The 27,320-nt window shown below is 39.0% G+C and overlaps 1 protein-coding gene across 2 annotated transcripts; it reads left to right on the top strand.

Annotated features, from left to right (window-relative positions):
- The first annotated feature begins 6,909 nt into the window (after positions 1-6,909).
- LOC142374374 (alpha-tectorin) lies at positions 6,910-22,277 on the top strand. Of its 2 annotated transcripts, none has more exons than XM_075458025.1 (25): positions 6,910-7,002; positions 7,275-7,345; positions 8,043-8,066; positions 10,314-10,429; positions 11,397-11,675; positions 11,782-11,877; positions 12,024-12,189; positions 12,492-12,892; positions 12,978-13,554; positions 13,652-14,235; positions 14,768-15,320; positions 15,409-16,007; positions 16,110-16,264; positions 16,624-17,024; positions 17,165-17,361; positions 17,884-18,279; positions 18,364-18,647; positions 18,732-19,009; positions 19,115-19,231; positions 19,377-19,561; positions 19,650-19,810; positions 20,034-20,285; positions 20,400-20,559; positions 20,649-20,751; positions 20,843-22,277. In XM_075458025.1, the coding sequence occupies exons 2-25, from the start codon at positions 7,300-7,302 to the stop codon at positions 20,935-20,937; spliced, it is 6,225 nt and encodes a 2,074-aa protein (XP_075314140.1). In that variant the 5' UTR covers positions 6,910-7,002; positions 7,275-7,299; the 3' UTR covers positions 20,938-22,277. The 2 variants fall into 2 exon arrangements, with proteins under 2 accessions (XP_075314140.1, XP_075314139.1); XM_075458024.1 differs by having other exon boundaries at positions 19,112-19,231.
- The last annotated feature ends 5,043 nt before the right edge of the window (positions 22,278-27,320 follow it).

The following is a 27,320-nucleotide window of genomic DNA, read 5'->3' as shown; positions in this document are numbered from 1 at the left end:
TTACATGGAACATATTGAACTTTTTACAAGTTTGCCAGAGGAATTGTTCAAGACAGACATTGATCTGACCTGTAGTCACTACACATGTGCACAGTCAAAGCAATAAGACTGAGAAATCTGAAATGGTCTAGTTACACCACACCTCTACTTAATCTGTCAAACCATGTCAGATTATAAGATTGCATTGTTATTTCAAGTTTGATTGCCACAGCATTTTTCTGCTGCTTTCATTGCACGCTTTGTTTTCACAGCGAAGCTAAGGTTTTGTTTTCATTAAGGAGATGCACACCTCCTCCAACCTCAAGTTTCGGAAAATTGAGTTCAAGTGCATTAAATGCGACTATCTCCAATTCAAATATTCATCCCAAAAGCAACGTGTTAAAATTATTTTCACTTGTTTTCTTAATACTGGACTTCACCATTGAGAATTTCCTCTTGACAATCAAAGCGGAGCCAGTGCTGAGTCAGGGCCGGTGCTGGAGCTAGTTCTTTGTTGGCTCTGGCTAAGAACTGGTTTGGTTCTCCTCACCCGGAGAGCCACTACAGTTTCGAGCTGGATCTATAAATGCAGCCGTCTTTATTAAAACTTCAGATGACGTTAACTTCTGCTTTGACTACCTAAGTTTTTTTTAAAATTTTGAATCAAGCAGACTTTAAGCTACAAAGGCTCCGGATTCTTAAAAAGTTTATGTTTATTTATTTATATCTTTGATAGGACCTCACAAGTCAGCCCACATAGCAGAACTGAGAGTGAGGGGTGAGACAGTGACAGTGAGATGAGATGATGATGATTTAAAAAGATAATAGATTTTTTTTTTGCCAAAGTGAAAAGAGAAAGAGAAAATATCATAAATGACAAACGATTCCAAAAAAAAAGAAGAGATAAGATTTACTAATTTGTTATTTTGAAAAATGACTCAGTTTTATATTTTGATGTCGCGCCTGCCTTTCAGTATCAGAGAAAATTTTCTGGAAAACAAAGGCTCATAATGCTCCTACAAAGCGCCACCAGTGCCGTTGCAAATGCTACAAGGTGAAAAAAAAAAAAAAAGGCGCCTACTTCGGTTGTTAACACTTTTCAAACTGCCAGAATGTGACTATTTAATGCCTGGTGCATTGGTGTTAAATGCATGTGAGGTGGTGTTTTGGATTGCCCACAAAATTGGTTAATTGTGACCCGTCTCGCTTTCCGCAGTCAACCCCATGCGGAGCCTTCTCTGTAGCGTTAGACGGGATACAACAATGAAATCTCACGTGACAGAGGTTATGTAATGATGGCCCTGGGGATGTAAATTTCAGATGTATTCATCTGGAATTTACCTGTCGTCAAATGATGAAAGCACACTTTACTGCTTTTAACACTCTACATGGACTTTTGGAAACTCTATTACATCATTTTACAGTGCTGTTCCAGTCAGCGACATACGTCACCTAAAGTCACCTGTTTCTTATCCATCACTAAGCTATTAATGCACGTGAAACATTTCTTGTTGGATAATTGTCACTGCAGTGTGGCAGAATTTTTCTGCTGGCTGATGAATTATTTGTTTTCATTCTTCAGTCTCAGTTCACTACTGAGAATTTCTGGTAATGTGGAGATATTTATTTTCTTTCCCATGGACGGGCACTTACTGCTGTAGCCTACAGATACCTCCAAGCATCCTCTAGCTAAGGGATGGTATGGCTCACCTGTATGTTCTACGGTAGCACTGTTGTCAGCTGTTCTGAAACTTTCTCATCTTTTCCATTTCATTCATGTATGAATTAAGGCTCTTTCTCGTATCCGTTAGCATAATAAAAATATCAGCGTAGTGAGTGGTAACGATAACAGTCCTCAGGTTTATTTATCCAAATGGCACGATGTTGTGTTGCAGTCCCAAATGTTTTATGAACAGCCCCAGATCTCATGACAGAGGATATATTGAAAACAGATGTATTTCAGTGATATATAAGCTCCCCCAAAATATTAATATGAAAAAAGTAAAATTACATACAAGCCGCATCTGACTGTTCACCTGTTGCTGCAGCAGCAGAGTGGCACTGCTTCATGTACAAACACTGAAACAGCTTTTAGAACAAAGCAGACCCTATTTGAAATACTTTACAAATGATTAAAACTATATAAAATAAACTTTAGAGAGACTCAAATTGGGAAATTATCATGTTACTCCAAAAAGAACGAAAAACAGAAAACAAACAAAATAATGAAGGAATAATAGTAAAAGAAGTCATGCAAGAAAAGCATAATGTATGCAATAAATGATATAACCATCAACCCAGTCTTTCACACTCCAAGCTTAACTCAAAACGTGGGAGCCAGAAAACAAAAGCAGCTTTGAAAATGTTTTTTTCATTTTTAACATTGCAGTGTTGTTACCACAGAAGCACAAGCAACATTTTTTCACATGTCAGGGAAAATAGCTTATCAAAACATTTTGGAACATGGGTGGGTGGAGGAGGAGCTGCCTCACAGCAAGCAAACACATCTCTTTGAAGATGGAATTGAAATGACTTCCTCCTGCAGGTTTACTACACGTGATTCGGTTTTGAACTCCACCCTAATTTCTAATCTCTGATGGGAAATCCTCGGTGAACCCCCCACACAGGTTTTACATGTTTCCGCATTACACTCAGTAAATGGACCAGAAAACCTATCTGCTCATCATTTTGGCATACCTTTACTTTGTTGTATGGTATCTTCCATCTCATCAACCTCTATTTTTTTTGCATTATCAAGACACTTCTTTAAGCAAACACTCTCACGGGGATGATTAAAAAACAAAAAGCTCTTGAAACTTTTCAACATGAACAGTAATTGTAAGATTTAGTGTTCTGGCTGGAGCACTGAGCTCTGATGAGAAATGCGGTTATAATCTTAAAAACGTTACTCTTTTTCCTTTAACACTTGTATGGTCTTCACTTGTGGGACCCTCTGGTGTCCCTCGGGTCAGCTCTTCAGAGACATTTTGGCTCTGAACATTTCTCTCCCAGTCTCAGCATCACACAGACTTTCAGTCGACTCCCCTCTTGACCTGTAGACACCAGCAAAGATGAGGATGCCAAAGTAGGCATGCAGATGCATGATGTCTATCTCTTTCCACTGGTTAGCAAAAACACGTCTCCCTTCAAAACATATCATATCCAGAATAATTTTCTGAACTGAATCAGGAATCGGCAGCTCAAAGGATGACTTGATATCCTGAACATAAGTCATCGCAAATCGTGTGGGCTGCTACAGCGCCCACCTGTGGTGCTCCTTGTGGTGCATATTCCGAGTGAAGGTCATCTTCAAATTCACTTTCAGAATCAGAACACTCTGAATTGACATCTAAATTTTCTTCCTATTCGAAGACATCTTCCCCTTCCACATCACCATGTGACTGACTCTCTTCAGATATGAGCTGCAAAGCCCTCTGGCAGCTAAATCTTTTGGTCACACTGATGGTGGAAGACTGTACTGTGATTTAGAGGTCTTTTATCTCACCCCCCTTGGATTGCAGGTGTAAAGCATATAGAGCGAGAAAATGTTTGATTTTTACAATGTTATGGAATAACATCTAAAAAAGAAAGTGAGAACAAACAGCGCCTCTGTGCTTTGATGATAATAATGTAACATTGTGTGTCTCTGTGTGTCTCTGTGTATGCGGGTCAAGATGACACAAAGACCATGTGAAAGCTGTAAATGTGTGCGGAATAGCAGCATGTGTGCTAAAAAAAAAAGTTTTGTTTGTACATGTTTATCACAGAAAATAAGCAAAGGCCATTGAGTTTCAATAAGAAAAACTGTATACTTGTACCATTTTTCTTCTTTTGAAAATTTGAAACGGGTCAATTTGACCCAATTACCATACAAGGGTTAAAGTCTCTGCAGGTTTACCAGGAGACTCATTGTTGAGTGGATATGTTTATCTGACCTGAAGTCAGAATGTGCGTGCACAGATATGTCGCCAAACCACTGCTCAATCTATCAAATCATCAGGTCCCATTGTTTTGTTGTTTCTTCAGTTTTATTTTCTTTACACGCCTTTGTTTCTCCAGCAAAGCCATAGTTTCACTTCAGGAGATACAAATCTCTTTTGATTGTTTTCAACTTCAAAATGAAGCTCAGGTGAACTCATGTGACAGCACCTTTCAGGACTTTCAGTTTTCTTTGAAATCCCCGGCAACTAAACGCGTCAGTGTCATGAATGGTGCCCTTCCTAAACATTTTGTGGTGGCAATTGGACATGTTTGGACTTAGCTATGTACGGGTCTTTTAACATTTTTATTGTATTTTATTTTTCATTGTTTATTGATCACCAACTAGTGTGAGCACCTGTAAAATGAAAGGTTTGGGAAGTTTGTTGGTCTGGAGGATTCAGGTGTGTCTTACCACAATGCCAAAGAGGAAATACATCAGCAGTTATCTTCAATGTGATAAGATATGCAGTCAATCTGGGTAGATCAAAGACACTGCAAAAAACTCAAGTGTTACATCTCGGATGTTACATCAGAATCAGAATCAGAATCAGCTTTATTGGCCAGGTTTAACTAAACAAACAAGGAATTTGACTCCGGTACAACTTCACTCGCAAAGTACAACACTCAACAATAACATAAAAGAATAAAAATTAGAAATGCAGAACAGTAAGAGTGGAATTGAGTATGGGTGGTAAATAGGGATGTGTACGAGAATAATAAATACAGTATGTACATTTGCTATAAATAGACATTATGGATGGGAATGCTATTCCTGGGTGTTCAACAGAGTGACTGCTTGGGGGAAGAAGCTGTCTTTGTGTCGTCTGGTTTTGGTAAGCAGTGCCCTGTATCGTCTGCCAGAGGGGAGGAGATTTGAACAGTTTGTGACCAGGATGTGAGGGGTCTGTAGAGATTTTTATTATTTTTTTTACCTCAGTCAGCTCATTAAATAAGAAAAAGATTGATCAAGTATGGCATGTTTGGAAACGTTCCGAGAGAAGTCCTCTTCTATTAAAAACAGAACATGGCAGCAAATTGCATGTTTGCAAAATTGCTTCTGAAAAAACCTCAAGGCTCCTAGAACAACATGCTTTGGACAGCTGATACCAAAGTGAAGATGTTTGGTGATAATGCACAGAACCCGGTTTGGTGAAAACCAAGCACAGCATATCAACACAAATAGCTCTGCTGTCCGGTGGTGAAGGGCTGATGATTTGGGCTTGTTTTGCATCACAGGACCTGGGCACCTTGCAGTCATTGAGTCCATCATGGACCTCTTCTCCACAATCATACAATAATGAATCAGTAAACCGGTTTCCTGTTTACACCCGGTGTACAGACAACACAAAATGCTACACTAAATAATAATTTTCACCCTTTTTTGTAGCCTACTGTTCTCTGAACTGGTTCCACAAACCTTAATCAACTAAAGCAATATAGTGAATAAGAGGGGGCCAAAACTCAACTGAGTGACTGATGGTGCAGAAAATTATAGTAGTATGTAGAAAATTAAGTTATTTCTGCAAAAGGTGGTTTAACAAGCTGCTGAGTCATGGGGCGTGCCTGGCTTTTACACACTGCTTCTGCATTTTGGCTTAGTTTTTGTTAAATAAGTAATGACATGGTGTAATATGTCATGTGTTGCCATTGATCTGAGGTTGCATTTACCTGATTTTAAGACCTGGTGAGGACCAGAAAATGTCTCATTGTTATTATATGTATATGTAAAACCTTAGATATAAGAGAAAAAAATTCATAATCACAGTCATAATTACAAAATAAATGTTCAACTGTTCAACTGAAATTTAGGCATGTAATTGACATGTTTTACATGTCCAAACTTACTCATCCAAAAAGAAAAATAAGAATGAAATAAAATAAAAATCTTTAAGGATTTAGTCAAATATCCTAAATCATTAACATTCCAATCATGTTGTAACTGTGAGGATTTGCAGTGTAATTTGCTATGACTTTAGGTTGACAACTGAATTTTTTAAAACGGACATGTCTACTTTCTTTCTTATTCGTGATAATATGGAACACTGTGTCATTTCCCTGATTTTAGCAGACTTAAGGGAAACCTTCTGACCAACTTTGGAGAAATTTCTGTTGTCATCTTGCTTTGCAGTCACGCCATGTTGCTTTTTTTTTTTTTTTTTACAGGCTTCTTTAACAAGAACTTGAGCTTAGGTGGTTGGGTGAACATTTTAAGCACACATCCAGCAGGTTAATTGTTATCGCTTTATGTTGTTTGTTGTGTTTTTTTTAGAGCAAAATACTCTCACGTTTGTTTATGATTGGCAGAAGAATTTGGCAAAAAAAAGGAAATTATTACAGTAGTTATTACAATAGTTATTGTCGAGGACTTGTGTTTCTGAAACCATGTGGAAAGCAGAAAAATTCACTCTCACTTTGTTGTCAGTGCACTACCTTGAGATTCATGGTGTTAATCAAAGGTTTTTAAAATGTGAAGTGGGCTTCCCCAGGTATCTTCCAACATATTTAGGGGAAGCTAAGAAAATAGAAGTAAGAGAATGATAAATGAGTTAACAAAAGAATGATTTGTATATGATGAGGCTGAAAACTCAAATAAAATAGTTCTTTGGGATAATTTAACTGTCGGGAACTAAAATATATCTTTAGACAGATCATTATGTATGATAATGCCCATCAGTTATATGTGATTATCTTGGAGGTGTGAATGGAATTTAATAGTATAATCATGACGCTATCGGCACCTGGGATTTAAGCAATTGTGAAAAAGTGTAGTGGGATGTCCTTTCCCCAAACTTAATCTGAGGGGAGGTTTACGGTCTCTTATTTGAAAACACCTGTTGTAAATAATTTCTTCAGCACAATGGAATGATTGGATTCTCATGAGGAAGCAACTGTGTTTTATCCATCTAATGCAACTTACTGGAAAGGCATCTGCTGTGTGGAACTGTGCCAACCTTTTCTGCATAAAGCCTCCACCTCCACCTCTGCAGCCTCACCTGAGTTGAGGAGCAACTGAGCGTAGGAGCAACAGACACACATGAGAAGGTAAAGTTATCACTTTGTATGACTGAAACTTTATTAAAAAACAAAATTATATTGTTCATTCAACAATATTATAGAGACATGTTCTGATTAAGAATTCAATTTATTGGAAGCAATAGCCAAATAATCTGCACCAGGCACAGACTGCTACAAATACAGTGAATTAAGTTGTAGTTCAACAGTTTTCTGTGGGCATTTTGATGCATATATATTCAGAGTAATGTGTTTCAATCTCTGAAGAGTTTTCTTTTTCTTTTATCTATTTCATCAAATAGGTGTGGTTGATTTGAAAATTGAAGAATGGCAGGTGAAATCATTTTGCCGCTACTACTTCTGTCACTGACAAGTAAGTATTTAATCAATTCCAATTCAATTTCCATTTGTATGCATGTATTTATGTCAATGCAATTACTGATTTTATGTGTATTGATGTGAGCCATTCTTAGATATTTGTCTAATTATTGAAGAGATCTGAACACATCACACCAGTTTTAAAATCTTTACACTGGCTTCCAGTCAGTCACAGAATAGATTTAAAAGCCTGCTGATGGTTTACAAATCCCAGAACGGCTTAGGGCCAAAATACATCTGTGATATGTTCAGAGAATATAAACCCAGCAGAGCTCTTAGATCCAAGGACTTAGGTCAGCTGGTCCAGTCCAGAGTCCAGACTAAACATGGAGAAGCAGCATTTAGCTGTTATGCTGCAAATAAGTGGAACAAACTGCCAGTGGAGATTAAACTTTCACCAAATGTAGACATTTTTAAATCCAGGTTAAAGACATTTCTGTTCTCATGTGTCCATGCATGAAATATATTTTAACTTATCTAGACTGTTGCCTGTTTTTAAATTCATTTAAATGATTTTATTTGTTTCTCTTTATATTCTTTTATGTATTTTCAATGCTTCTTCCACTCCCTGCTGCAATGCTTTTATTTTATGTAAAGCACTTTGAATTGTTTTGTACATGAAATGTGCTATACAAATAAATTTGATTTGATTTGATTTTTGATTAATTATATGTTTGTACTTGATTTCATAGGTGGCGTGACTGCTCAGTCTTCAGGTAAGTTGAAATTCAACCAGATTTAGTTGATTGTTCATACTCCGTAGTGCTACAGGTTACAAATGGTTAACAGAAGAGACAAACTGCTCTTACCAGCAAAGCTTTAAGCACAAGGTGTTAAAACGCAGAACATTTGATCTTATTTGCAAATATGTACACGTGAAGCGCAAAGTTTTAAAACTAGCGCAGTCCTCTAAACTGACACTTTATATACTATATCAGTTCTATCTCATATGTACACAACCTATACCAAGATGTCAGTGTTTAAAGCTCATTAATTACAATGAAATTTTTTAGCAAAAACTAGAAATGTGACGTTTTTGAACACTTTTCAACGTACAATTTGCAATGTGCAGACTTAAGCTTGAATGTCCCTCAGTAGAGGTAAAATATTAAGAAATATATACAAATATAAACAAAAATATAAAGGCGAATAAAATAATGTTTTCTTTTCACATCAATTAGTATATTTATTTAAGTACATATTTATGTTTTTATTTCTGATGAATGTCTGCAGTTTTATCTTTTCTTTTATAATCTTATATATGAGTTATTTGTACCCTTTTATTTTTCTAATTCTTTCTGTAATTTGTCTTTATTTTATTGTCATTGCTTAACCCTAAGCTTTATTCTGAGCTTTGTTTTGGGTTGTTGGGTTGTTAGTAAAAACAAATTTCCAATGTGGGCCTTGTAGATTTCCAAAAAAATAGTGTTTATTTCATGCCTCAAATGCATTCTTAAACAGACTTTGATGTACAATTAAGATTGAATAAGTGATAGATTATGTAGTTTCCTCATAGATCAGACGATTCCTGCTCAAACCTGATTGGCTCAGAACAAAAACAATCGAATTAACCGACAAATTACAAAAATAATAAATGAAATAAAAACAAAATTAGAAAGAAAAGACATAGACAATTAATAAAGAATGAACTTAGAAAGCTACAATAAAAAACTATTTGTGTTTATTTGTTTTCTTATTCATTTTATAAGATTTAGCCTTTTTTGTGGTACTCGTATCATTCCATAGTCACCACAATGGGTGGCTGATGTGGGTTGTAGAGATTCACCATAGCTCCTTTGTCAGTCACAAGAATTTCCGATTCTCAGCAAACTGACCTGAGGTTGAAATCTAACTAACCAATTTCATTCTTTCATTGTTTTTAGCCATCTATCTGATTTGCTTTTCATTTTTTGTCATCTTTTTATGTTTTTGGTATTTTGATCACACCTGTGCTTTCCTTGCAGTGAAATGCTTAAACCAAAAGTGTAATATCTCTTATACTGCATTTTATTATAATTATTATTTTATTATAATAATTATTCTTAACATTATTATCATTATTACAAAAAGCTAAAGATGAAAGTATCATGAGCTTTGCCTTCCTTAATTATGATCCCAACTACATTTGCACATTGAGATATCACTAGTGAGCTGGAGGTGAGGTGCAAATGTTGTGGACATTTTTGTTCAAATAAGCTGATCCTCAGAGAAAATTTCAGGACTGTAGAGTATGAGCAAAAAAGCTTTCGTCCTCATCCTTGGGACCCAACTTCTTACTGGGTGTTTCTTTGCTCAAACACACCTGAATTCAGCTTATCAGTTTATCAGCTTTTCATCAACTTCTGCTGAATCTTGTTGGTGATCCTTCAACTGAAACTAGATGTGCTGCAATAGAGAAACATCTAAAACATGCAGGGCAGTGGGTCCCGAGGAACAGAATTGAGAAGCTGAGAAGCACTTCTTTTTACTGTTAAATGAGAAAAGGCAACATCTGGCTTGTCTGTGAATGTATGATTAAAACAGAAAATAAAAAAAATAAAAAATACTTAGTTAGGGTTAGGAACGCATCGTCATTTAAAGGGTTCAAATTCACCATTTTATGGAAGAAAATGTATACATTTTCGATCCAGACAATGTGATGCATCCCACAATGATTACGTCTCCTGATGGGAAATACCCGTCTCAGTTCCACAAAGACTGACAGTGTGAAAAAATTCTTCTCTTATCATCTTATTCACCACTTCATCATCTTACTCCCATACATTACTAAGATGTAGAGTCATAACAAGATCTCATTCTTATGCCTTATTATCTCATAGCGATACTGTATTTCCACTGATGTAACGTGGTGGGTTTTGTAAGAAATTGTGGGTTAAAACTTGGATATTACTGTTGAGATATCATGATGTAGAAATATGAAAAAATGTATGGTGATTCTAACTGTGGTGCCTCTTTTTTCATAGGACCCCTCTACCATGTTGGTGGAACCAGGAGCTCACGATCTGATGATGGAAGTTCCCCTGCAATTTCGCTGCTACGGCCTTTCTCTTACTTTGGACAACCTTATACTCAGATTTACGTATGCTTACCTAATTTTTTATCATTAAGACAGTTTGGGTTATTAATTTTTGAACATTCAGCTAAGTGGTTTGTAAGGCTATGCTAACAAAGTTCCACTGTACCAGAACAGCCAGGACTAGAGGCAGCTGTAGTAGAAGACAAACAAGTGAGGTTAGGACTCCGCATCTTATCATCATTCAGATCCAAAAATAGAGAAATATATTATGAAATGTGGAGCCAAACAACACAAATAAAAAGCTAGATAGATAAATAGACCATCTAAAAGTTGACATGTGGACATTGTCAAAGTCAGGATATTGGAATAGCTATGCTGTTTTCTTTACAAAAATGTATCCACTTACTTATGGTTTGGTTTTATTGTTTAGCTGTTTTTTTCTCCTTTCTCCTTTATTCCTTAATTTATGAGACCCTGCATCCATATGAGGCTGTAGGGTCTCATAAAATATACCCTGGTTCCCACATGAGGATATATTTTTTCTCAAAATCTGTCTGTTCAAAGGCAATGCCTTGGTTTTATCTTATCAAGTTCTAATAATCCCAATGAGAAAATAAGAAATGCATAAAGTTAAAAATAAAAGTTTATTTTTTGTGTGAAATTTCAACTTTTGTTTTATTAAATAATGAGCCATACTGAGGTAAATGAGGTATTTGCCTTCAATAGATTGACAGAAATATTTTGATGATAAATTTTTTTCTAATTCAAATAACAGAAAGATTACATTTTCCTTTGACTGGCAAAGCACATCAAACACAAAAATTCTGCTATAAATATTTCTATAATAAATTTGATGAAATTAGGGGGAGCGAGGTTCCCTCTTCTCTAAATCATTAATTTGTTTAATTTGAATTTAACTTCAATGTATAGATAAAGCACATCATCATACGGAGACTACATACATGTGATTTCAAGTGACTGTAATGAATATCTTGAAACTCTTTGTAAGGCCTGATTTATTTTTTTCCAGATGAACCACAATGGACACCTGACCTTTGACGCACCATGGCATAGCTATATTCCTCAACAATTTCCAATGCACGGACACAGAGACATCATCGCTCCTTTCTGGACAGATTTAGACAACAGAATCAATGGTGATGTCTTCTATGCCCAATACACCAGCGGCAGTTTAGTCCAACAGGCTACACAAGACATTAACAACTACTTTCCAGGACTGAACTTTAATGCTAACTGGATCTTTATAGCAACATGGTATGAGGTGGCCTATTATCCAACAACTGGAACAGTAAGTGTTTGAACGGCTGAAGTATATCTTATATGTGTTGTCAGATCAGGTAATATGTTTCATCTATAATTTTGTGTACTATAGTAACAGTTTTGCTTTTTTCCAGCGGACAACAGCTCAGGCAGTCTTAATCTCTGATGGCCGATATTCATTTGTGCTTATGAATTACGGGAACATAGCACCTACAAGCATGAATGTACTGGTAAGAGCCCATAGAATTATAAGCAATCCACAACAGACCATGTTTTAGTTACCCTTTTTTAGTCTAAGAGAAATGCACCAGTGTCAATGAACATGATATCAATTATGAATGGAACCAACCGGATCTTTGTGACATGTAAATTCCAGGCAGGATATGACACAGTCAATTCTACTCACCATCTCACCATCCCTGGGTCATTCTCTAGTAATGCAACAGGCAACACGTCAGTTTTCAGGCTCAACAGTAACGTCAATGTACCTGGTCGCTGGGCTTTCCAGGTGGACAGTGGATCAACAGACTGCACTTTTAATGGTAAGACCAGAGCTACAGTGCGGGCGGCCATAGGCACTTCTTCCTGGTCCCACGCACATGTAATAACCACTACATGACAATATATCTTCCAACAAAACTGCTCAGTGATAGATGTGCTTTACATTCAAAAGCTCTTCCAGAGTAATGCTGCTCTTTGTCCCTCGACTTTTTGTCACCACTGTAAAAATAATGTTAGACATACTACGTGAAACTTTAAAAAGTTAAATGATTTTCATAGTAACAGTGTTTAGAAGTGAAAATCAAAGCCGTTCAAAAAACTGTTCTTTTCATTTTCTGCAAAGGTGAACCAGTGCAGCTGGGTGATTCATTCTGGAGTGACAGAACCTGTGCACAGAAGTGCACCTGCACCAGAGCAGGCCTGCAGTGTTCCAACCAGCCCTGCTCCTTCTCCCAAATCTGTCGCCCAACTTCCCTCCAGTTCTCCTGCCAGACAGTGCAGAGACGCACCTGCACCATCAGTGGTGATCCACATTACTACACCTTTGATAACTCAGTGTTTCACTTTCAGGGCACCTGCACTTATGTTCTTTCAGAACAGTGTCAGTATGGGTTGCCCTATTATAGAGTAGAGGGCAAGAACGAGCACCGGGGCAGCACTAGAGTTTCATGGACACGACTGGTCAAAGTGCATGTCTATAATGAAACCATTGAGCTTGTGAAAGGACGCCGTGGGGAAGCTAAGGTTAGCAGAACAAAACTTAAAAAACAACTTACTGAGTTTTTTTTTCTTCATATCTTTAACTCTTTGTATGTTGGTTTGCTTGCAGGTTAATGGAAACTTTGCCACAACTCCATTCTCCCTTAGTAATGGCACGGTTCAGGTCTATGAATCCGGTTTTTCTGTGATTGTCAGCACAGACTTTGGCTTGATGGTATCTTATGACACAAATCACTATGTCCGGATCAGTGTGCCCTACTCTTACCAAAATGCAACATGTGGCCTCTGTGGAAACTTCAACAATCACCAAAATGACGACTTTCAAACCCGTGAAGGCGAGGTTGTTAGCTCTGATGTGGATTTTGCCAACAGCTGGAAAGCATCAGGGGATGATGATCCTGGTTGTGAGGCACAATGTGGAGGTCTGGACTGTGCTGCCTGCACTGAGGCTCAGAGAACATTATACAGCAGCACTGCTCACTGTGGTATCCTCCAGAGCAGCTCTGGACCGTTTGCTTCTTGCCACCAACAACTTCCTCCAGGGACTTTTGCAGAGAGTTGTGTATATGATCTGTGTGTAGGTGGAGGGTACCAGCCAATTCTGTGTCAATCCCTGAATGTGTACGCAAGTCAGTGTCAACAAAATGGAATCCAACTACAAAGCTGGCGGACACCTGGCTTCTGTGGTATGTCTGTCGGTCATTTGAAATATCAAAAAAATCTAACTTATGGAAAGGTAGAATTTCCACATTGTAAAAATCAATGATGTCTGCTTTTGTCTAGAAATCCCGTGTCCAGCTAATAGCCACTTTGAGTCCCAAGGAACAGGATGTCCACCCACCTGTGTCAACTCCAACTCCACCCACAACTGTCCTCTCCCTGATCAGGACAGCTGCATCTGCAATACAGGCTACGTCCTCAGCGGTGGAGTCTGTGTCCCTCATGCTGAGTGTGGCTGCAGCTTTGAGGATCGCTACTATCGTTCTGGGCAAACTGTAATACTAGATGAGGACTGTGGGAGGCGTTGTAGCTGCAGATATGGCTCTATGACTTGCAATTTCCACCGTTGTGGCACACATGAATCATGCCGTGTAGAGGATGGAGAAAGAGGATGCACACCAAATAGCTACGCTACATGCTGGATCAGGGGCCCTGGGTCATATCATACATTTGATGGGTTGATGTACCAGTATCCTGGGGCATGTCGACTTACTCTTGCCAAAGTAATGGGATTGTCTGACCACCCGCATTTTATGGTGACTGCAGAAAAAGTGCCAACAGGCCAGCAAGGTTTTTCCAATGTGCTAAAGTTTGAGGCAGAGGGAACACAAGTCACCATTGAGATGGCAAGCAGCAGCAAAGTTAAGGTAGGTGACTGAAATGTATTTCAAGAGCCAAATAACATAAATCCCTTTAGGGCACAATTACTGACAAAAATTCAGAAATTGTAACATTATAAACAAAGTGTAACATCCAACTGTCAAACAATCAAGTCCAATTCTAACATGCCAAATCAATCATTAGGTATGAATCCAGCAGCTAACACCCACTAACATCTGGCCATTCGCATACATATTTTTTTGATTTAGTTGAAAAATAGTAGAGGTACTAAATTCTGACAAATATCGCCATGAGTTCATGAGAAATACTGTGATATCAGCACACGCAGGGCAGAACTGGTGCTTCTCTTTAACAGAAAGTTACTTGTGTTGACTAAATCTTTGACATCATGGCAAGAATAAATTGACTCGTAGCACAACCTGCTGTTCATTTGTGTATTGTGGTATTTGCAAAACCAAACTGTGTTAGTTGGTAAATCACTTTGCACTTTGTGGTACATTTTGTGAAGTTCTGGTAGAAAATAAATTCCATGACAATAGGTGTTTAAATATTCTGCAGGTTGATGGTCAGCTGATCAGACTACCCTTCAGCTCTGGGTCCAACCGAATCCGCATTCACCAAAGCAGCACTCACAGTATCATCCTTCGCACTGCCTTTGGTGTAACTGTGCAAACAGTCTGGCCTCACCATGTGCGCGTCACGGCACCTGGAGTCTACAATGGCTCACTGGGTGGACTCTGTGGAAACTACAATGGACCTTCATATGATGACTTTCTAACACCCAATGGCACTCTGGTCAACAGTTCTCAGGTGTTTGGGGACAGTTGGCGAGATGGTTCCCTCGCTGCTCACTGTGTTGAGAGCAGAGATGGTCGTTCTGGAAATAATTACAATTCTAGTGAGTACTGTGGCATTCTCAGCTCACCACATGGGCCGTTCACACCGTGTTGGGCCGTGGTGGACCCATGGCAGCAGGTTGATGTGTGTGTAGATATCATCAGTGGCTCTAGTGATCCAGCATCAACGTTGTGTGAGGTCCTACGAGATTATGCACTCATCTGTCAACAGAAGGGTGTTTCTCTGGGACAGTGGAGGAATGCAACTCGCTGTGGTGAGAAATTTTCCTCATTTAAAGGAGGCATCTTTAAGATTAACACATGCAATGGCCTTTGAATGAACTTGTTTGCTTTTTTCTGCAGAGCTAACCTGCCCTTCAAACAGCCATTATGAACTCTGTGGAGGCTCTTGTCCCTCTGCCTGCCCCAGTCTCTCTTTCCCCTTCACATGTGACACTCCATGTCAGGATGGGTGCCAGTGTGATGATGGTTTTGTCCTCAACGGCAACCAGTGTGTGCAACCAACATCCTGTGGTTGCTATCACCAAGGACGCTATCGGCAAGGTGGTGAGCATTTCTGGGATGGCGAGGAGTGTCAGAGCTTGTGCACCTGTAATGGCACAACCGGTTCGGTCCAGTGTTTCCCCAACTCCTGTGGTCCTCAGGAGTCCTGTCGTGTGGTGGAGGGTGAGTATGGCTGCCATCCCAACCCTCATGGCACCTGCTCTGCCTCTGGAGACCCTCACTACCTCACCTTTGATGGGAGGGCCTACGACTTCCAGGGAACCTGCCGCTATGTTCTGGCGACACTTTGTAATGAAACCAATGAACTCCATCAGTTTTCTGTGGAAGCTAAGAATGAGCCATGGAATGGGTTCCCAGTTTCTATCACAGCTGAAGTTTTTGTGAATGTTGGGGACAATCAAGTGCGTATGTCCAGGCACAACAGGGGTATGGTAGAGGTGAGTTTTTCTATTTCTGAGAGAGAATGCTAATGATATCTGAGGTAGTTTTGAAACATTGAAAAAGAAATGACTAATTCTTCTCATTTTATTTTTCCACAGGTAAATGGAATAACACGAAATCTACCAATTCTCTTGAACGGAAACATATCAATTTTTGCAAGTGGATATCAAACATTTGTCAGTGCAAGTTTTGGCTTGAGCGTCACATACGATGGTGGGAGCACAGTGTCTATCTCTGTACCTCCAACTTACAGGTATAAACTGATCACCATAGCGCGGATTGAATTTTTTTCCTTAACTAATGACTTATAAATTGTTTACATTTGCCAAAAACTTCAGTCCCCAGAAACTCTGCTTTTTTAGTGTTGCGCCAGACATGATTCAATTTAGTTTCCTTTCTTATTTAACAGTTTCCACTCATTCCCATTATGTAGTTTATTATCAATTGTCTTTTAAACAGTTTGTGAATGTTTTTATGGTCAATATGTATTTGTTTTTTAATTGATTTTGAATTTGAATTTTACATTATTTAATATGCACAGAAAATATTATGCAAATTAAGTTTCATTTGCTCAAGATATAATATGGTCCTTCATATTTTGTATTTATTCAGAGGAAAAACATGTGGACTTTGTGGAAATTTCAATGGGAATTCAAATGATGAGTTCCACACTCGAGCTGGAGAATTAGTCTCCACTCCAGATGTCTTTGGGGCAGCCTGGAAGGTGCCCGGCAACTACACCTGCAGTGATGGCTGTGGCTCTGCCTGCCCACAGTGCAATGATGATCGACCTGCTCGAGCTCAGTGTGAGGTGATCCAGGCAGCTGATGGCCCCTTCAGCTTCTGCCATGAGCAGGTGGATCCGGCACCATATTTCAGTGACTGTGTGTTTGATATTTGCGTGGCGGGAAATGGTGGCCAGGATCTCCTTTGCAGGGCCATTGAAACATATGTCAGTGCCTGTCAGTCTGCTAATGTCCGAATTTACCCTTGGAGACAGAACACCACCTGCAGTGAGTCAATTGTAGACTAAAATATACAAGTATTTTAGCAATAAGTTTCTGAAATAACCTGTCAAACTGTAACCCATAACTTATTAGACTGATAGACAAAACTAATTTGTTAATAACACGCTATTTCGTTACAAAAAAAGGAGTCAACTGTCCAGCCAACAGTCATTATGAGCTGTGTGGAACAGACTGTGGCCACACCTGTGCCAGCAGCACTGATGCCACCTGTGAGCGTGTTTGCTCAGAGGGATGTTTTTGTGATGATGGATTTGTCAGGAGTGGGGCGAGCTGTGTTCCTGTGGAGAGCTGTGGCTGCCAATATGATGGCTTCTACTATAATGTAGGTCACTTTTATTCCACTTAAAGTTATCTTGTAAAGTTGTTTTACATAAGTGTAAAGAGGACGGTGTTCCAGAATTGAATAAAATGATCTCATAATATATGATGCTTATACATTTTTATTTTGCAACTTCGGCTACAGGCATATTGTAACTACTAACATTTCATACGCAAGCATTTTGTTTTCCTATTTCATTCAGTTCTTTCACATATTTTTGTACTTTCTGACAATTACCTTGCAATAGCAAGAACGTTTTGGTTCAAGGAAAGAGGATCAACCTGTCAAACTTGTTACTTTCCTTTGCCACCTAGTTTTAAATATCTTTAAGTAATTCAGCTAAGCTGTAACCGACTACTTGGCAAGAGCAAATAACAAATCTGGTTCCAAACAATGGAGCTATCATCTTACAGTAAAGAATTACAGCAGATCAAATGCCTGCAAAGACAATATACAACATGGAAAAAATAATAATAACTATCTATTAGTGCCTTATTTTGTCCCTCTTTTACTCCAACCATGCAGGCTGGTGAGTCCTTCTGGACAGACGGGTGCGCCCAGCTATGTGAATGTCACGCTCCCAATGACTTACGCTGCTCTCCTGCATCATGCACTCCTGCACAAGAGTGCACCATCAGGGATGGCCAGCTGGGCTGTTATGATGCAATGTCCACTTGCACTGTGTGGGGTGACCCACACTACATCACCTTTGATGGAGCACTGGCCCATTTCCAGGGCACATGCTCTTACATCATCACTGAGAGTGTGGCCCACAGCAACAATGATACTCAGTTTAGGGTGGTAGCCACCAACAATCACCGTGGCAACAACCTTGTGTCATTTGTGTCAGCGGTGGATATATACCTCTCAAAAGAAACAGAGAGTGTGCATGTAAGGCTTGGACCCAACAGAAGAGTAAAGGTAAACTCTTACTCACTTGGAAAATAAGGAACTTTGTACTTCTGTCCTGACTTCCTGTTTAACTCTGATCTCTCCTCCTCACAGGTAAATCACACTGAGGTGTCTCTTCCCGCCACCACAGGAACCTTAGCTCAGGTGTTTAGACAGGGAAGCTACATTGTGTTCGATGCTGTTGACTTCATAGTCCAGTTTGATGGCCACAGCACACTACTGGTCAGAATGGGCCAACACTGTCAGAACAGAGTCACAGGGATGTGTGGGAACTTTAACGGCGATCCTTCAGATGATAAAACGTTGCCCAGTGGCACCCTGGCACAAAATGACAATGAGTTTGGACACAGCTGGAAGTCATCCACAAGCCAACCAGGGTGAGACTGCAGCCTCACGGTATGTTGTGTGTTGTGACAAAGTACAGAAAGTCCCAAATCTTAAATATTTAAATGCTTTTCTAGATGTGGATCCACTGATGACCGAAGCGGTGGTGGGCTAAGTGACTGTCGCTTCATTGAGGAATATTCTGAACTCTGCAGTGTCATCACTAACAGCAGCGGCCCATTCAGTGCCTGCCACCTGCACTCTGACCCTCAGCCATTTTACACTTCCTGTCTATACGATCTTTGCCTCTACACTTCAGCCAATAGAATGCTGTGTTCTGCTGTCTCAGCCTATGAGAGAACCTGCTCTGTATTGGGGTTGGACATCCCAGAGTGGCGCTCTGCTTTGCATTGTGGTATGTTGGGTATCCAAAACAACAAGCCTGCTAATTTGTGGCAAAGATTGGTTTAGGCTTAACCTCTCTTATCTCTAATCCTTTCATGGTTATGTTTTTCAGCAGACTCAGACCCTTGTGAAGAGCTTGAATGCACAGAGTACGAGTGGTGCGGTCAGAAAGATGGTGTGTATGGCTGCTTCTGTGATGAGCACCATCATAGACGCAACAATGAGAGCTACGGTGAGGGCTCCGCCTCTTTAAACCCCAGTTTGTTTTTAAGATTGCTGAGCATTAGTATTTCCACTCTTTTTAAATGTAAGTTTATTGACTTATTTATTGACAACAACCTCCACCAAATATTCTTATTTCTTTCTATGGTAACCAGACTCACTCATCACTTGCGCTAGCAGTTCAGGCACCATGTCAGTGTCTCGCTGCCAGCTGTTCGAAGCAGGCTTCCACTCCAGTGCTCTTCATCTTCGAGAAGAAACCTGTAACGGGACTCTCGAGGATGGACGTCTGGTGTTCCAATTTGACAATGACGACCAGCTCTGTGGGACACTTCTCAGGGTACAGTTCTAAGACCAAAATGTTATCAGCACAGCCTGAAAGATGTTATTATTATTGACTTATACCATTTCGTCATCACCATGTTTAGAGCAATGGAACCCATTTCATGTATGAGAACACAATCCAGGGCGATGTAGATCCTCATGGAGGTCTGATCAGTCGCCAGAGGAACATCCATCTGCGTTTCTGTTGTGAATACCCTCTAAATCAGGCTCTGTCGATGGCTGTGGGCATCAACCCCGTGGAGAGGTAATACCGTCAGCATCTAATTTTCTTCAGCACCTTCTTTAATAAACTTACCATCTTATCTAGCTAGAGAAGCTTATGGATAAATCTAGAATGAGTCAAAGATTTACAGCTGGTTTTACTATGACAAAATCAGTTTATTTGACCAGAAGGAACAATTCACTGTCAGGTTTTGGACAGTAATGCTCCAGAGTGGTCACACTACATGTTGTCATTTTTCTAACAGCGTTGTGAGTAAGAAGCTTCCAGCTGGCCGTGGTTTGTATCACATGAGGATGATCCCCTACCAGGATGCGGATTTCCGTTTCCCCCTCACCACTGACAGAAACATTGAAATGAATGTGGACGAGCCATTTTATGTGGAGGTGCGGACAGATGGGGTGGATCAACACCAGATTTCCACCGTTGTGGACTCATGCTGGGCGACTCCAGTCAACATGGCCAACTACCCTGTCCGCTGGGATCTCATTATGTCAGAGTAAGACCCCTCTTTTCTCTTTGTTGCCTTGACCCATCATTCTTTACAACCTAACCTTTTAACTTTACAGTCTGCCGCTGACGTACTCGCTTCTACCTCTGTCCTGTATTGTAGGTGTCCGAATCCGGAAGATGGCACAGTCGAGCTGATCCAGAATGGCATTTCCACTGTGGCCCGTTTCTCCTTCAGGATGTTCACCTTTACCAACTTTACATCCATTTATGTGCACTGCAACGTCCACTTGTGTCTTTTGAGAAACAACAACTGCACAGCTGTAAGTATGATAATGTCCTGCTGTTGATGAGATAACACAGATTATAAAGTGGTGCATCTGTAGAAGCCTCTATTGTTGTTCTCCTGCAGCACTGCTACCCGGGTCACCACAACCGATTTAGGAGGGATGCATCATTCCATGACACTGCAGGCATTTCACTTGGACCATTGGTCTTAAGGCCAGACAGCATAGGTAAATCCCTCTCACGGTTTGATTGCTTTCTATTGTTGTAGATGAAATGGAGTTTGACTGACACAATCTGTCCCGGTTTCTTCTTTTACAGAGAGAATGGTCCAGAGTAGCAGTGCTTCGGGCCAGCTAACTTCAGTCGTTACCCTGATTGTCAGTTTGCTGACGGTCAAAACGTTGGTCTTGTGATATTGAAGAGAATTGTATTTTAAATTCACACATTATCCATTTACTTTTGATTGCAGTTTTTATTTGTGAAGGCTTTTCCTTGAAAGGTGTTTTGTGTGAAAAGGTCATAAACAGGTGTACTTTTGCTTTTGTAACAGCAGGGGCCACTGTTGTGTAGCACTTTGAAGTTAAAATCCTTTTTTAATGTTTATCCGCTCTTGGCTGTTCTAGGTTCTTTTGTGGAGATTCATGTCGTTAAATGGATGTCATATTAGTTTTTGTCATATATGAGTGTAGCAAGTATAAAGACACTTCAGTTAAATACAAATATTTGATTAAAACAGTACACTTTAGCACCAGTAAATGCAAAATCTTAATTATCTGAACTATTATGAAATTATTTTATGTTGAATGCTTAATAAGATTAATATGTCTTATATTGGTGGGAGTGGCTAGGAGTGAGTGTGAGCGTGCATGGTTGTTTTGTCTCGTTTGTCTCTATGTGGCCCTGCGATGGACTGGCGGCCTGTCCAGGGTGTACCCCGCCTCTCGCCCATTGACTGCTGGGATAGGCTCCAGCCCCCCCGCGACCCGATCGACGGATTCAGCGGTATAGATAATGGATGGATGGATGGATGTCTTATATTGTGATGTATTCATGTATAATGCTGAGTGCCAATGAAAGAATAAATGCATGCTGTTGTTAAAGTAGGGCTTGACACTTTGGTATATTTTCTTTATAATGTTTGTCATTTTTGATTATATAGGTCATAAATATACATAGGTATATGGCAGGGTTCAGGTATCACCTACCCAGCACCTATGCAGCCTTGATTGTCATCCAACTGATTAAAAATGCCACCTTTGAATCAGTCACTACTCCCAGAGGTTGAAGTTTGCTCAATTTCTTATTACATTTGCTTGTAAACAATCCACTTGACCTCATTTTAACATTCCTACAGATGTCTTTCATTCTTGGATCAGGTTTCCTACAACCACATTTACTGTAAGGAGGGCTTATCTACTGAAATGGTTGTTGGTGTCATAATAAGTCTGTATTGTCATTACAATAAAACTGATTGAAAAATGAACGAAATATTTAATAATCTTTACTTGTTCAAACCATGTCATTTGAGACGCTCCCTGTTTTTTTCACCACCCTCTGCACTGATTTTCTATCTTTTTATGTGTGTGTTGCTTTATCTAAGGTTTGATTTTTGATAACACAAAGGAAGCTGACATACCTTCAGTGTTATCTATACCAGTGGAGTTTCTCTATATCCTCATGCATGATAAAGGGCTGTTTGTCTCTGGGAATCCAGGTCACATCAAACAAATATTAAATGTCCATTGAATGAAAATTTGTTTTTTTTTGCCAGCATTCGTATCCGCATCGAACATTACATTACAACATGTAGCTTAGTGTAAAATGGAACAGCAGAACAATAAAGACCCATTGAATCTTTGCAAACACACAAAAACCATGAACCGTCTTTTGTTCTGATCACTAATAATGACATCAAACCTTTCTCAGTACTACAAACATGTTTGTTAGCTGCTTGACTATACACTTTCTATTCTTTTCTAAGAAGTTGAAGCCATAACAACTATAATCCATTGGAATATCTAAATATCTAAACGGTCCATCCTGGAAAATCACACAAAATTGAAATAAGAAAACTCTTTTTATTTTCTACTTCTGTCCTGACTTCCTGTTTAACTCTTATCTCTCCTCCTCACAGGTAAATGGCACCGAGGTGTCTCTTCCCACCACCACAGCAACCTTGGCTCAGGTGTTAAGGCAGGGAAGCTACATTGTATTTGATGCTGATGAGTTCAGTTTGATGGCCACAGCACACTACTGGTCAGAATGAGCCGACACTGTCAGAACAGAGTCACAGGAATGTGTGGGAACTTCAACTGCGATCCTTTAGATGGACACAGCTGGAAGTCATCCACAAGCCGACTAGGGTGAGACTGCAGCCTCACACAAAGTACAGAAAGTCCTAAAATATTCAAATGCATTTCTAGATGCGGATCCACTGATGACCGAACTTGATGATTTAACTTTTTCACAAGTCCATGTGCTATCCTCTCTCCAGCAGACTCAGAGCCCTGTGAACAGCTGGACTGCACAGAGTATTAGTGGTGTGGAATCTGAATATATTCTGGGAAATATTTAAGTTCCAAATTGGGCACACAGGTTCATGTTAAAGTCCAAAATGTTCTAAAATATATTTTGTGTTATCCTCCCAAAGAGCAATGGGACGTATTTCCTCTGTGAGAATAATTGATGTGGCCATCAACCCTGCGAGGTAACAGCTTTACTGCATGTTTCTTAAAGGTAATTTCAACATTGCACTACTCTATTGTACTGTCCATGTGAATCACATTCTTAAAGTACTGCTGTTTTTTTTCTAATATACATCCCTCACACGTAAACCAACAGTTTAGGCAGTGGGTTGGTGAACTGTTCATGATATCACATGTGTGCCCATTTCAGAAGTAAAAAGTAACCCTTTGGGAAAATTTGACTTATCTTTTGATAAACAGGTTTCAAGCAATAGAGGGACCATGAGTAATGTTTGTTCAAAAAGTTAAGTAAGTATATGTCATGTCTGTCAGTTTTGTGTAAGGTTTTAAGTTCCTGGTTAGTCTTTAGTTTTTGCCATGTTTTCCTTAGTTTCTCTTGCCCTGCCATCAGCTTCACTCCTGTGTTTCTCCCCTCAGCTGCACTCCATCACCAATCACCCTCCTTAGTATTTAGTCTCAGGTTTTCTCATGCACATTGCCAGATCCTCACCTTCCCTCATGTCAAGTCACCGGCACCACGCTAAGTTACCCATGCAAGTCAGGTTTGTCCATGTTGTCGGTTTCAAGTTTTTTTCACAATCATAGTCAGGTTTTGTTTTTTCATAGTTAGGTTTTCGTATACCGGCTCAGCTGCGCCTTTTGTTTGAATTGTTTATAATAAATCAAGTTTAATTTTTGCAATATCTGCATCTGGGTGCTCCTTCTCCACGACATAACCCAACGTGACTTTATATTGGTGATGGTGAATAAAATATGGTAGACTAACAGTTGATTAGTTGCAGACACTCGTACTAACAAAACAGTAGTGTTAGTGAAATGTTTTCAAATGAGGAATGAAATATATCCCAATATTGCTCAATATACCTTATAAACCATTAAGATACATGCATTCACTGCGATGTAACTAAATATTAAAACACTGTTTCTGCTATTATTTTGCTGTTCTTTTGCAGTGACAGTCTTTACGTTTACAGACATATTTTGATTTTAACTTAATAATACTAAGACTAAAATGTGTTTTGCTTGTTCCTACACCTGCAGCATTGATACCCTATGAGGATGCTAGCTTCAGTTTCCGTATTAGCACAGACAGAAACCTTAAAATGGAAATAGACCAGATTGTACAGGTGTCGGTACAGAGATAGTCGATGGACGCCACATCTCCACCATTCTAAACTCTTGCTGGGCAGTGCCTTTCATTGTTGCCAGCTACTCTGTCCCCTGGGGATCTCATCACCACAGAGTAAAAGAGATGTTGCAGTTTGGCTCTTTTTAGCTTATAATTGAGGCTCGTGAAATAACTGTAACGGGATGTCTTTTGACCAACTCTCCCCAGTGTACAACAATTGTAACTTCTACCTTTTTTCACTATCTTTCAGGTGTCCTAATCCAGTAGATGTCACTGCAGAGCTGGTCCAGAATGGTGTCACCTTTACTAACCTCTCATCCGTCTACCTGCACTGCCAGGTCAACCTATGTCGTTTAAGATGCAACAACTGCACAGCTGTACGTACTTGATGAAAGGATCAAACACAGCAGATACAAAAATTGATACTCCTTCATTAAAAATCTACAGAATTCACAACAACATGAATCAGTTGGCAATAGCCTAAAGGCTGTGCACTTATTTAATAGCTGTTTACCATTTTTCTAAATTTAGGTCGAGTGAAAGTAGAATGAGGAAGAGTAGTGACAATGCAGGACTGAAAAAGCTGTACATTTTAGAGAAAATAACTGTGTTCGGTCATGGTAGTTTTTCTCAACAACATTAGAGGGCAGTGTAAGATCACTGCATGGCTCTTTGTTTTTAAAAATGTTTTTATTTGCACCTTATTTATTTGCATGAAATACATCTATCGTTGTTATTAATCATCAACAATAAAGAGAAAAATTATAAATGAGGCACTTGATAAATGATGAATAAAACTGTTTATTACTTCTTACCTAAATAAATGTTCTAGGGCTTGATGCTGACTCACAGGTTTGCTTCTGAATCATGTCAATGATTTTCCACATTAGGAAAAGGAAATGTAAAGCTATTTTCTCAAATTTTTTTAAATAATTTTTTTGAACTTGCATTGTTGTAGGTGGAAATAATATTGAAATAACAAAGTAAGCCAATCCTCCATTGTATCACTAACCCTGACCCATGTTCTGTGGAGGACATGTACATGTAACCAAAATAACCATCAATCCAAACCGTCAGAACAATACAGTTACCTTTTGACATGAAAGAAGCTGCCAACAGGTCCCGTTTCACTCTTTTTGTTGGAGTTGCTTTGTTGTGCAGGGAGTCGAGACGAAAGGAGCTCATATCTTATGTGTCTGCGCATTATTGTGTGAAATTAATTATGGTCTAATGGTGTGTCCATAGCAGAATGGGATACAGTAGACACTGCACTTGCCACACACCAACAACATGTAACTTGTCATTGGTGTAACTGTGGTGCAGATTTTAAAGTGAGATACTGACTCTCCATCTCTCGCCTAACATATTCTGATGTGGCTTTACAGACTTTACGCATCATATTTCAAGTCTCTAACTCAAAAAGTCTGTTCGTCAGCATTTGAGGCATTCTTGTTTGCTTTCAAAACCAAAACATGTGCACGTGTTCATCGTTAGTAGTAGAGAACCAACACCCTCTTTATATTCTAGTAGCAGTCATTGTTGATTTGCTCTGTGTTTCTTATGTAATAGCTTTCATGCTCAGACAATGTTCCACTGGGAGGATAATCCTGTGGTTTATCTGGTATTTTCGGGCTTTCAAAGTTAACAAGCGAACATGAATGAGAGTAAACTGTAGACTCGGAGCCAATAATATATCATTTCCACTGTGGCTCTCTGCAAATCTAATGAAATACCCGGGAGGCCTAAGCTAAACGTGGAACAACAAGATGATTTTACTGCAAAAGTTTATACTTTAATCAAGTAGGGAAAAGAGTTTAACTAAGTTAATGCACAGTGACCACCAGCAGTGACAACTAGTGGTTGAAACGGAGTATTGAGTGAAACACTGCAAAGGAAGCCTAACTTGGAGACCCCTGAAGAAGTCTTGCAATAACAAGACACAATTACACCAGAATTGATTGGAGATACAACTTTTCATATTTAATACAGTACTTTTGCTATAGCGACAGCTAATAGCAAAAAGTGATTATGTCAAAAATCATTTGACAAATAAAGATTTTAACACACAAACATAAAGAATTGATGACATATTGCTTCGAGGCTTTGTTACAGATCATAATTCATATCATAGTTGTAACTTACTTGGTTTACTTCAATTAAGGAGCTATTTGTGATATTTATTTAATAAAAAAAATAGCAACATTTCACAGTTCCACTCTTTTTAAAGGTGGTTTTAAATTTTGAGGCTAACAACAAAGCAAACATTATGAAGGGATCACTTTTAGCTCAAAGACTGTTTTTTTTTTGTTTGTTTGTTTTTTGCAAATAACTTAAACTGAATGTATATAAAAAAAAGTCAGCGTATTAATTACATTATTTGAATGTAATTATAGCCTGATATGTATATAGATGGCCTCCATCAGTTACAGCAGTGGAATTTTGTTTTATATCATGGCAGACATTATGCAAATACATATTTGTAATAGTAAAAGACTTGCAAAGACACTTGTCTGAAGGAGTTTTAGAATGATAAATTCTCTTTGTAAAGAGGTATTTAATTAGTACTTACTACTTACCTAAGAAAAATCTGAGTCCTTATTCTAGTTCTGATAGATTGAGATTCCTCATGATGAGACTGAAACTTCTTTTTCTTTATAGATCAGAAAATGTGAGGACCCATAATCTTTTTTTGAAAGTAATGATATTGTTCAAATCTAACATGGTCTTTTATATACGAATGCACAAAATAACCTGGGACAAATGTTACATTAACAAGGACCAACATAATGTTCTTAAGCTGATCAATGACTGCAATTTTGTCATACCTTCAGCTGATCATAATTGTGCGAACAAGAAATGAAGCAAACTGCAGAATCAGAACAGGTAAACTGTGCTTAAATTTATGCAGCCGGGAAGCTCATGTCTGCATGCTTCATGCTTGCCAACAATGGCACCAACTTCA

The sequence above is a fragment of the Odontesthes bonariensis genome, chromosome 23 (genome assembly GCF_027942865.1).
Source record: "Odontesthes bonariensis isolate fOdoBon6 chromosome 23, fOdoBon6.hap1, whole genome shotgun sequence".
Taxonomy (NCBI): Eukaryota; Metazoa; Chordata; class Actinopteri; order Atheriniformes; family Atherinopsidae; genus Odontesthes; species Odontesthes bonariensis.
Note: the sequence above shows the minus strand (reverse complement) of the source record. Positions and strands in the feature narration are given on the sequence as shown.

Coding starts and splice junctions, on each gene's coding strand:
- LOC142374374 (XM_075458024.1), top strand. CDS start 7,300: ATGGCAGGTGAAATCATTTTGCCGCTACTACTTCTGTCACTGACAA. Junction 12,190..12,491: donor AACAGACTGCACTTTTAATG/GTAAGACCAGAG, acceptor TTTTCTGCAAAG/GTGAACCAGTGCAGCTGGGT. Junction 18,648..18,731: donor TCATCCACAAGCCAACCAGG/GTGAGACTGCAG, acceptor ATGCTTTTCTAG/ATGTGGATCCACTGATGACC.